This window comes from Chironomus tepperi, unplaced genomic scaffold (assembly GCF_022539635.2).
Source record: "Chironomus tepperi strain 1889 unplaced genomic scaffold, CSIRO-AGI_Ctep_v1 contig_89, whole genome shotgun sequence".
NCBI lineage: Eukaryota > Metazoa > Arthropoda > Insecta > Diptera > Chironomidae > Chironomus > Chironomus tepperi.
Window position 1 is genome coordinate 1534043 of NW_027226211.1, and position 12053 is coordinate 1546095.

Genomic DNA, 12053 nt, shown 5'->3' on the forward strand with positions numbered 1-12053 from the left:
CAAACTTAATTGTTTTTTAATTAATTTACTTTCAGAGCGCTTCATCACTTCTCTTGACTGTCGCAAATTTAGAAAACTTTGCAAAAATTCAGGAACGTCATCATGCATCATCCATACTTGATAATTTCGAGAAAATTCATAAACAAAATCAATCATCAATCATCAACATTCATCCGAATAATTTATTTGCACCACACTACAACAAATCTACCAAAGAGCTTGATCAATTGTCCATGGCAAGTTCAACACATTTTACAATGATTAACGGATTTGGACGTTCTAGCATGAAAAGAAAGTCGAGAAGTTACATTTGCAAGAGAAGTCGACAGGTTACGGTCTTGATTGTTACAATGAGTTTTCTTTTTATTATTGGACTCTCTATAGCTGTTATTCTTATTGAATGTAAGATTTTTATGTTCTTTTTTGGAGCAATCAAATTTTGCAAGTAAATGTGGATTGGAATTTTAGACGTTAAAAATTAATTTGAATTTTTTGTATCAAAATTTGAATTTCGAAAATACGTTAAAAATTCACAATTCTTGAATTGTTTAAAATCATTAAATTTGAATAATAACATAACATTTTCTAATTACAGTGCGTAACCGTGAGATGCCTAGGTAAAACTGAGCAAGTGGCTTCTTCAAGAAATCTTTGGAAATTAATAAATGAATCTGATTAATTTTATTTAAGATATGTGTATCTATTTTATACTGCTCTGAACTTTTTACATGTCCTATTGTATAATATTAATGTAATTTTAATTTATGTGTGATTTTAGATAATAATAAAATAATTTTATTAAAGTATGATGATGAGAGAAAGGATGGACTTTATTTATTATTGATTTTTTCAGGATCAATGTTGAAAAAGTTAAATATTGAATTTCAGAAGGCTTTTGAACTCAAATTGACAAAATAAGTAAATAACGGACATTTCAGATTTGAATTATTCTAAATATTTCAGTGAAAATTTGAATTTATAAAAGTCGTTGGAATCTTCAAAAATTGTTAAAATTGTCAAAATTATTTGTAAAGTATTTCGGCAATTAAATTCGTACTTACCACACTAGTCAGAGTATAATTTGCTAATGAATGATCACATAGAGCAGTCAAGTGAGAGAGGAGAATGTACAAAAATATTTTGCTATAAAATTCAGCCGCATTTACACAAAATATTCAATTTCAAAATATTGAAAAATTGCTCATTTGTGATTTATTGAATATTAAAGGCTTCCGAAGTAGCCTGAAGCTGTCAATTGGCATAGTTTGGTTAATATTGTCATAAAGATAACTATCATATAGTTAGAAAGTGAATTAAAGGCGATTAATCACTAATTAAAGTGAAATTCCCGAGAAAAAAAATCAAGGATCGAATGATGTCATAATTTCACAACAATTTGAAAGATCCAGAATTAATATTTATAAAGTCGAATATATCCAATAAGTAAGTTTTGTCATCACTTGACACATGTCAGTAACGAATAGTATTTCTAATAAAACGTATTGCTATATTTACAGCATGGATTTTCCTTCAGAAATCATCAAATCAATTTTAAGTCACTTGGAATTAAATGATCTTAAGAAATGCCTTCTTGTGTCCAAAGAAATTAACGAATTAATTATTAAGTCTCCAGAATTGATGAGAAAATTTGATGTAATTTTATTCCATGAAACATGGAAAGAGAAATTGCCGTTTATTAAAAAATTTGGATTTTTCATCCGTTCCTTAAGATTTCAGGATGTTGGATTTGATGACGAGAACCAATTCAAGAGGATATTAAAGGAAACACCAAGTCTCGAAAGATTATCATTCACAGATTGCTATATTATGGAACGTGAAGGCGACAGACACGACCAACAAGAAGAAATGAATGTTGAACATCCAGATAACGAAGATGACAGAGCAGAAATCAATGATGAAAATCACAACATTGAACCAAATGGACAGGAAGAGCGACCACCTGAAATTAATGAGATCCAGGATAATCAAAATGAAGCAGTTAACGAAATTCAAATTATGGATGTGGATGTAGAGGAACCAAATGTTCAAAATGATCCAAATAATGCCAATATAGAGGAAATGGCAATAGAAATTGTCGATATTATAGATGAAGCTGAGAACATCCAAAACAATCGGAATGTTGCGGCACAGAATGAAAACAATCAAGACATGGTACATGAAAATGCTGATAATCAAGAACAGGCTATAGACAATGAAGCAATGGCAGTAGAGAACAATCCAAATAATGAAATGGCAGTAGAGAGCAAATCAACAGATGAGCAAAAAGATCTAGAAGAAGATCCAGTAACAGAAACTGAAATAGATTTAAATAATTTAACATATTTGCATCTCGAGTCCAGCAGTATAGCCGAAAGCGTAGTTAAGTTCATTAAGAATTGCAACAAATTGAAATATTTAAAACTCACATTTTATTATCAAGAACCAAAGACTGAATTTACAAATTTTGTGTGCCAGCAAGACAATTTAAAGGAATTAATCCTTCAAGGATATAGTGATATGATGTATAAAAGCTTATTTCACGTTGATATAACTGAGAATGTTAAATTTAAGCTTAAAACACTCTCATTAGAATGTGAATTAAGTTATAATCGTCATTTTTCAAATTTTTTTCGTGCACAATCGGAGAATATTAAGGATTTGATAATTTCATGTTACAATATTGATTTTCACTTTTGTCGAGTGCTATTTAATAATTTTAAGAAATTAGAGAAGCTTTCGTTGCCATCCGATTGGACATTAAATGACACGAGAGTTAATATAATTAAAAATTGCAGATTAGATAGTGTAAAAGAATTAGAACTTGTTGGATCTAATGATGATTTAGAAACTTTCAAGACGTTCATTAACATATTTCCCAACATTGAGTCACTAAAATGTGAAAATTTGTCGAGTTTTTCAATGAATGGAATTTTGGAGAATTTCCACAATCTTAAATTCATTCATGCTGATAGCTTTAGGTGCGACACAATGCTTTTTGTGAATATGCCATCATTAAAAACATTAGAAATTGATTTTCTAAGTCCAACTGGAAGTAACTTTTATTGGGACAAGCTTACACATGACTGTCCAAATATTGAGAATCTTTACATTGAGGATATTGGAAATTTTAAGCTTAATGCTTCAATTAAAATCGAATATAATATAATTATTCGAAATTTAGCAAATTGGAAGCATTTAAAAGTCTGCAGAATTGCATGCTGTCCACCTGATAATTCATTAAATCCAGACGAAGATGCTAACGAAAATGAACGAATTCAAGAACAAAATCCATTTTATAAAGTTGAAATTAATATCGAGGAGAAGACAATAAAATTATCAAATTACTTTGTTAATCATTGTAATGAGGAAGTAGAGTTACTTAGAGAAATATTCAAGGAATGTGATATCAGTGAACTGTAATTATTATTATCTCTTTTTTTTTTGTTATCAATCTTATCTAATAAATTAACATATTTTTCCAAAACATTAAATTCTTTTGTTTTAATGCATCTTCAATCTTATTGTAGAGTCTAGGTCTGCTTCTCAAGAGAAATGTGCGATTTGAATGAAAATAAAATTAACGGTAATTTAGGATTTGAAAAGTAACGAAATTTCAAAATTCAAATTGAAGTTCAAAGTTTGAACTTCAGGATTTTATGGCGCGAACTTTTAATTTCGGAGAAAAAGTTCATCCTTGATTGAACAAACAAGGACGAAGAATCAGCTGAATTTTAAGTCAAGCTTTAAACCTATTCACTTCAATGACGTTGACCTAAGCATAAAATGCAAAGTCTCGAGACTAAGGAACTAATTCATAGTTCAAGTTCAAATGCTAAGGTGAATAACATGCATAGAGAAAGCTTAATGAAAACGAAAAGTGCTCTATTTTCGTCATCAAGTAAGTAAATATATACCGACAACAAAGTTTATTTATAATAATGAAAAACTTTCAAAATATAAATAAAAGTACGCAATTCTTATTTAATTAGAATCGCAATCAATGCAATTATTCATCCACTAGATGCAATTTGTTTGTCAGTGATTTATTTGAATTTGAACGAGTTAGAGCCAAAATTAAAGAACAAGGAAATGGATATACTACCAAATGAAATTTTATTGAAAATATTTGAGTTTGCAGACTCTCAAAGTCTTAAAGTATTACTGGATGTGTCTTATAACTTTCGTGAATTGATAATAACAAACAGTAACTTGATGCGAAAGCTTCCGCTGAACATATCAAAAAGCTGGCTGTCAAAAGTTGAGTTTGCAAACGATTGTGGTGAATTTGTGAAAATATTAAATATGGACTATACATCCTTTGATAGCTTCGATGAATTTAAGACTGTGATGACTTTATTTCCAAATATTGAAAAATTAAAAATTAATTACATTTATATAAAGCAACCAGCAGTGGAATTAATGAGAACTTCAGAATCAGACGAAGAAAGTGTCGAGGAAGTGACATTTGACAACTTAAAGTCAGTGGAAATATCATCAAAATTTTGGGGCTACATCACACAACTTGATATGAAAATTATGGATCTCTTGAATACCTCTAAACTTGAGGAACTGCTCATTAAACTTCCAATGCAAAAATTCTCACAAAACTTCATTGACTTTTTGTGCAAACAAAGCAAGCTTAAAGTTCTTCAAATTTACGACGAATTTATCGATTCTTTCCTTTTTGATGACTTTACCGAGAGTCTTACATACAATCAATTTGTTTCGTCATTATTTGAAATAGATTTAAGCACGTGCGCAACATTTCAGTTGAAAAAATTGTCAATAAACTTTCGCGGTGATCATCGTGAGAATTTTGTTAAATTTCTCGAGACACAGAGTGATTTGGAGGAACTGGTGATTAAAAAGTACGAGGATGACTTTGTTAGATTTAAAATCACATTTGATCTGTTGAGGAACTTCCGAGTACGAAAGCTGACGATCCCATTAGAGCTAATTCAGTCAAATACCCTACTCGACTATGAATTTTTCGTCAACAAAAATGTCACTGACCTGACATTAGAAGGCTATAATAATGATGTCGCATTATTTAATTTGATGCTTAAGATCTTCCCGAATATCAAACGACTGCGACTCGAATACATGCTTGACTTTCTTTGTGAGGATTTGGCGACACTTGCACATCTCGAGATCATTGAAGTTGATCATTTTAAGATTGATAGCCTTAGAAATATTAAGATCAACAAACTGAAGAAGCTTACAATTGGAACTTTATATCCTTTTATCTACACAGACTGGCAGGAAATAACGAAAATAAATCCAGGAATAGAAGTTGTTATAATTAAGGAAGTTTCACATTTTAACACAATGACTGCAATTAAGAATAGTGTTGGGATCTTACTGGATGATTTAAAAAAGCTGACTTATCTCCAGATCATTCAAAACGAGTCGATGGACTGTCTTAAGATCATTGCAGACATCAGAAACAAAATATTGAGATTATCGCCTTATGCTATGAAAATGCTCAAAGATATGTTTGTTACTCAGCATAATTATAATGCAATTAATCTGTTATTTTGATAATTTTTTGTGATATTTATTGTTAAAGTTAATAAAATTAAAAACTTGAAATAATCCGTTACAAAATAAATTTAAATTGGCCGGTAATCCCGGGATTTTCAATAACGATTTTTCAAAATTCAAATTATCCCGGTTAAACTAAAATTCGTTTTGCAATAATCAGCCTTGTTGTCGAGGAACTAATCAAGCCGATTTTTCGTGAAAACTCTGAGAAGAACGCATAATAATGGGTGTTGAAATCGTTGAAATTAGCCCTGGCGATGGTAAGTATCAATATTAAGTCAAGGAACAAGTTAAAATGTAGTATAATTAAGTGAAAAACACAATTGTAAAATTTTCGCGAAAAAAAAAATTTCAAGCGATAAAAAATGTCATATCATGCACATGTTATTGATTTTTTTCCATTCATTTGAATAATCCAGGAACAACTTTCCCAAAATCTGGGCAAACGGTAGTCGCTCATTACACTGGAACACTTGATAACGGCAAAGTATTCGATTCCTCAAGAAACCGTGGCAAGCCATTCAAGTTCAAGGTAATTAATCTATAATTAAGGAAATTGCAGTTTACATGTCGTGTCTAATCTACATAATATTTTTTCTAGATCGGACGCGGTGAAGTCATCAGAGGATGGGATGAGGGTTTCGCAAGAATGAGTGTTGGACAAAAGGCTAAGCTTATTTGCAGTCCAGACTTTGCTTACGGTATGTGGAAATTTTAAAATTAGTCATAAAAAAACTTGAAATGGCAGACTGCTTGACATTTCGAACTTTTTTCGTGTGTCAATGATCGTTTTACATGCTAAAAATAGCAAAATTTTTGTTTACTTAATACTAGACGCCAAATTTTCTGGTGTTTGTTATTTCTGAAGCTGGATATTGATTTAAAACTTCCAGATGTAAACGTTGCGTATTGAATACGTACGTAAAAGTGCGTAACGTAAGAAAATACGTACGTAAAATTGCGTAACGTAAGAAAATACGTAAGTCAAATTGCGTAACGTAAGAAAATACGTACGTAAAATTGCGTAACGTAAGAAAATACGTACGTAAAATGACGTAGAGTAGGACTCATTAATTCTTAAAACCTTGCATTAAATGACATAACATCCTTACTAATTCATGTTCCATTTGTATTTTCAGGATCAAGAGGCCATCCAGGCGTAATTCCACCAAACGCAACCTTAACATTCGATGTCGAGCTTCTAGGTTTGGAATAAGCAACTGAATGTGTACATTCACGATAAAAAATAATGAGAAGGGAACCAAAATTTACCATTTTTTGATGTCTACATCTAACTATTCTCTTCCAACTGAATGTTCATTACAATCTACATAGCGTAAATCTTTTTAATATTCAGCCAATATCCCCAATTTTTCGTGTTTATGTAACAGCAAATAATTAAACAAAATCCATTCTTGAAATTTCTTGCATTTTCAAACTAAAGTTCATGGAAAAAAATTAATTATACATTAATTCAAACTTAATAATAATATTAATAAATTTTTTTTTCTTTATTCCAAAGCTTGTTATTCTGTTTTACTTTGATATTGCCTTTACGTGACAATTGAATAGGTCATTGCAGGATTGATAGTTGAAATTGACGTCAATTAAATGCAATTTACAGATCTGAATGTTGTTCGAGACTTGGAAATTTGCAGATGTCTATGAATAAACATGATTGTATTGATTATTGTAATCTTAACTTGCTGTGTATACATAAAGAGACATTTGAATAGCAAATCATTGTACTGTTATAAGTTGCTACATAGAAATTCTAAACAGATGAATATGCATTGATACAATTGTTGAAAGGCTAAGACGATGTGTTCATGCTTAAAGCTTATTGCATCTTAAACCACGAAGGTCTGAGATTTGTACTTGCCTACTCAAATTTCAGGCAAATTAAGTTTTTTGTAGCTTTCTAAAAAAGTCCGTTAAATTTCAAAATTGAAAGATTCAAGTTCAAATTTTGAACTTCAATTTGAATTCTTATTTTCCGTTATATTTTAAATTTAAAATTTCCGTTAGATTTCTCAATTCAATTCATATTGCAATTTTTAAACAATATCAAGATCTAAACAACAGCAACTATAGAGTAGTCAAAACAACAGACAATAGCGCCTCTCACAAACTCAGTAATCTCGCAAAACACAGCTAACATACTTGTGAAATGTAGGTATGAATAGTAAGTAACATTAACGCTGATTCTCTAATTATTTTTCATAGAGAAATGATGTAAAACGCTCTCAAGCATTAAGTGCTCTTGAGTCTATGACCCGAGAAACTCATTGCTTTAAATTGACATTCTATCGACTGCACACAATTCTGTGAAAATAGTTTAAATTTAAGTAAGTATTTTGACATCTGGTAGCTGTTAATTAAATAAATATCCGGAATAATTCTCAGTTTTGTGTCGATTCGCATCTCCATGATCATGAATAATATCCACAACAGTGTAACGATGATATCACGTATTCTGAAAAAATTCCACAGCTTTTTTAAATAAACAACAAGAACAAGCCACTCTCAAACTCGTTAATTGTCCTGAAATAATCCTCCAATATTGTTTTTAAAGAGACATGTGATGTGATTTATTTCCATCTTGATTTCTTTTAAAAAATACATAATCTATTTATATGTGAATGTTTTTTTTTTTCTTTTTTTTCTTCGTTTGAGTTCTTTTTTCAATAAATTTATAAGATAGCGTTTCTTTAACAAAAAAATAAATTGAATAATGCTTAAAATAATTAAATTTGAATAATCTATAATATATCATGTATTTTATATACTTTTTTTCATACTTATTTATCAATCAAAGAAGATTTACAGACATTGCACCACAAAAACAAAAATATTTCCATAAGTGCATAAATCAAACGAAAAGTCAAGGCGTGGTGACTTAGAGGCGAGGAGTTTTCTTTAATGGGGTTGATCATAGTACGGTTTTTAGGAATTTCAATGTTTAATTAGAACTAAAACATTGGATTTAAATTAATACAGGGTTAAATCATTGAAACTAATTAAATTCAATGTTTTCGTTCGAAGCAAAATCCAATGTTTTACACCAAAATAAAAATTAAATTCAATGTTTTGTCTCTAAATTTAACTTATTTTCAATGTTTTATCCTTATATTTAGCTAAAATTCAATGTTTAATCATAATATTTAGCTAAAACTCAATGTTTTATCTTCCGAATCAAGCAAAATTCAATGTTTTCACATCAAATTTTATCCAAAATCAATGTTTTGTCTTAAACCAAGACTTATAAAAAGCCCTAAACCCCAGAATTACCAAGGAAATTGCACTAATACCATTGTAATGAAACCCCATAGATGAACAAAGTTCAGCCGGACTTGATCTTGACTTAAAAATTCAGTGATATTTTAGATATCTAAGAAAGGGATTAACATTTCATAATTAATCCAAAATGCAAAAAAATATCATCAAACTTTTCAGTCATTAGCTTCAAATCTTAACGTAAAATTGCACAAAATTCGATATGCTTGTTCGTAAATGACGTCTATTAAGATTGAGATTTTAAGGATAAATCTGTTATAATTTTATAGAGCGTGACAAAGCCACGACCTATTTTCTCACCCCCCTAACATTAAACATTGTAAGTAAATGACCTCTTATCTATTTCCACCCATTTCAGCCACCAATGCCTGACGAAAATAAGAATTATTTATTACATTTTTATTGTGTACGTGTATTACACTTTATAGTTTTTTTTTGTTTATCATATTAATCAGTATTTCCGTAAACAGTTATGAAGGAGAAATGATAAATGTACAAATATGAAAATTAATTAATTTTCATCAATTTTTCATTTTTTTAACATTAAATTTTACTTCATTTAATTAAAAGTATAATTGGACTTTTAGTCTTTCACATTCAATATATTTTTTAGCGCATTTTCCTCGCAAAGGAAAATTTCATTTTTCGTCTTTCAATTTCCTTTTTAAGTAAATTTAATTAAATTCCATGTTTTTTTATGCGTACAAATGAGAAGAAAAAAAATATTTTAAATTTTCTATTTCCACTTACATCGATTGGCCTATCATTATCTTTTTCCTGGATGTAGACAAAAACAAAGTACAGATTTTTGCTTATTTAAAGTTGTTAAAATTAAGACTTTCAATTTTTCTGATATTTTCCTCATTCAATCGATTAATTTGTTGTGACTGCATTGTGCCAAAACTATTAAAATTACCATAATTTCCATTTGTATTGAAATTTCCCATCATTGTTGGTTGTTGTTGACCGACAACGGGAATAAATTGTTGTTGTTGAGGTGGAACTTGTGTCTTAAAAGCTGACGGTACTTGCTGTCCAAAATTAAAGAATGAATCTTGTGGTTGTTGCACTGGTGGTGGTGCTTGTTGGAAATTGGCATTAAATGTTGGTGCTTGGAATGGAGATGACGAGCTATTTCCATAAAGTGCAAGGATATGATCTTTTGTCAATTTTCCCTTTTCAGCACCATTCTCTATTGTTGACTTTTGATTAAAGAAATCATCTTCTTCCTGTTTTAATGAATCATTATTGCCATTTTTTGCAACATTATTCTGTACTTGAGATGGTTGCGACACTGTCGAATCCGAGAAGAAGTCAAACGTGTCACTAATTGAATTTTCAGTTTTCTGCGGTACGACAGGTAATGTCGTAACGGATGCAGTCTGATTCGTTTGGTTTACAGATGATGTATCAAGTCCAAGTAAGTCAGTCGATGCGGCTGTAGCCGTAACTGGAGGAATATTTGGAACGACTTTCTTTGCTTCCGATCGAGAATTTTTCGGAGAATGTGGTTTTGGTAATGGAGCTGGAATTATATTATTTGTGATACTTGGAGTCGTAATTTTTGCAGTCGGTTCTGGTAGTGATGATGTCGATGATGTTGACTTCTTTTTACGCTTTTGATTCTCAAGCTCCTCCTCAATTTCCTTATCCCAATCAACTAAAAATGCAACATTTTATTAATAATTTTCTCGTTGAACATTGATTGATTAGTTATTGAGATGTTTATCTATCAATTCATGCTTAACATGTTAACTGATAGTGATTGAACGAGTTCCTTTGAACTCAAACAAATATCAATCACCAGACTTAGCTCTAAAATGTCCTAGAATGCTTACCTTTTGGCGGAAACGGTGGCGGAATCCATTCTCGTGCTATATATTTCTTCTGTTCATACTTAGCTCTAATAAAGTTCTCTAATCCGGAATCGGTTTGAGGACGACGGAAATTATCAGACAATAAGGCTTCGTACACAGCACGAGCTCGTGAATTACCCATTTGTTGAAGACAAACGACTTGTTCAGGATTCCATGTATCTAAATTGACAGACTTAACACGCGATATATGAACGCCTAAAGATGAGAAAAAAGTATCAAATGTGTAAATTAATAGATTCAACATACAGTAGTAGGAAATACAAGTTCAATAACTTACCCTATATAATATGCATAATTTTGTATTAACAATGTCAAAGATGAAAAGTAAACAAATTGATTAGTCATATGAAATTAATTTAAACCAATTAGTCATACCAAATTTCGATGAATTCCTGCACATCTTATACACAAAAATATACCGAGGTTCCAACTTGCCCATCTTGGACCTTTCTGATCACAATCGCAGCAATATTTGTTATCCTCATCTCGTAGTAACTGATTAAGAATCTAAAAATAAATTAATATACATTAGTATGATTCGGGAAAGTACGTAGATGTGCTTTAATTAATCTAATCATTAAGAGATTATGAAATTAAAAAAAAAATATATATTTTCATTAATCCAGACTCCCGATAACACAGCTACAATTATTTCATACTTATTAAAATTGAAAGTAATACGATCAAGTCGTGAAATACAAACACAATATGTGGCCTGGTTTCGCAGAATGACTTTTTCTGACAAAAAGGAAGTGAACAAAAAAAAGATAAGTTTTAATCTCTAAAATTATCATCCAGTTAAGGGATTTATCAACTAATATTCACTCTCAATATGTTGTACATACATCCATAATTGGATTACAGTGATTCTCAAGGCACACGGCAATGACATTTTTCCATAAAATTTCACATTCTTTAAATTTTTTTCCATGACTCAAATTTCCAACTTTTTTTTACTTACATTATTACACTTTTCTTGAATCAACTTTGCCTTTTTGTCATCTTTCTTATTCATGGCTCCTTAATCTTTATTAGATATCCTTTGGATCTCCACTGGATCTTGATAAATTGACGAATTCCTTAAATTCTTGATAATTTTATTTGACACGATTTTTTTTATAGCAAAACCCAGGGTTGATGATGTGATGCAAAATATTTCCAGTTTTTGAGCTACACTTATAATTCGCTTACTTTGTTTGTTATGGATTGTTTATAGCGGTCTTTCTTGTCTGGCTTAGATTTCAATGCTTGTTTAATATGAAAAATTGAATGAAAAATCATTTTATGGCAAATTTATAGGATTATTTTATAGAAAGTTTCTCAAAGGGTATAAAA

The 12053-nt window shown here is 30.3% G+C and overlaps 4 protein-coding genes across 4 annotated transcripts in view; 3 read left to right on the forward strand and 1 right to left on the reverse strand.

The window, feature by feature from the left end:
• LOC139086834 (uncharacterized) overlaps positions 1-765 on the forward strand; it is a 38477-nt gene extending 37712 nt beyond the window's left edge. The window contains exons 3-4 of the mRNA XM_070635444.1: positions 36-402; positions 596-765. Of these exons, the coding sequence (XP_070491545.1) occupies positions 36-402; positions 596-621 (393 nt within the window). The 3' untranslated portion in view covers positions 622-765. The remainder of the gene's footprint in view (positions 1-35; positions 403-595) is intronic.
• Positions 766-1174: 409 nt separating this feature from the next.
• On the forward strand, positions 1175-3491 carry LOC139086805 (uncharacterized). The gene is made up of 2 exons (XM_070635405.1): positions 1175-1443; positions 1518-3491. The coding sequence occupies exon 2, from the start codon at positions 1519-1521 to the stop codon at positions 3418-3420; it is 1902 nt and encodes a 633-aa protein (XP_070491506.1). The 5' UTR covers positions 1175-1443; position 1518; the 3' UTR covers positions 3421-3491.
• A 2171-nt stretch (positions 3492-5662) lies between these two features.
• On the forward strand, positions 5663-7065 carry Fkbp12 (peptidyl-prolyl cis-trans isomerase Fkbp12). Its single transcript, XM_070635455.1, has 4 exons — positions 5663-5804; positions 5964-6076; positions 6146-6245; positions 6684-7065. The coding sequence occupies exons 1-4, from the start codon at positions 5768-5770 to the stop codon at positions 6758-6760; spliced, it is 327 nt and encodes a 108-aa protein (XP_070491556.1). The 5' UTR covers positions 5663-5767; the 3' UTR covers positions 6761-7065.
• Positions 7066-8592: 1527 nt separating this feature from the next.
• LOC139086866 (stromal membrane-associated protein 1-like) lies at positions 8593-11868 on the reverse strand. The gene is made up of 4 exons (XM_070635483.1): positions 11680-11868; positions 11093-11225; positions 10680-10913; positions 8593-10501 (listed from the first exon to the last, which is right to left on the reverse strand). The coding sequence occupies exons 1-4, from the start codon at positions 11731-11733 to the stop codon at positions 9654-9656; spliced, it is 1269 nt and encodes a 422-aa protein (XP_070491584.1). The 5' UTR covers positions 11734-11868; the 3' UTR covers positions 8593-9653.
• Between the last annotated feature and the right edge of the window lie 185 nt (positions 11869-12053).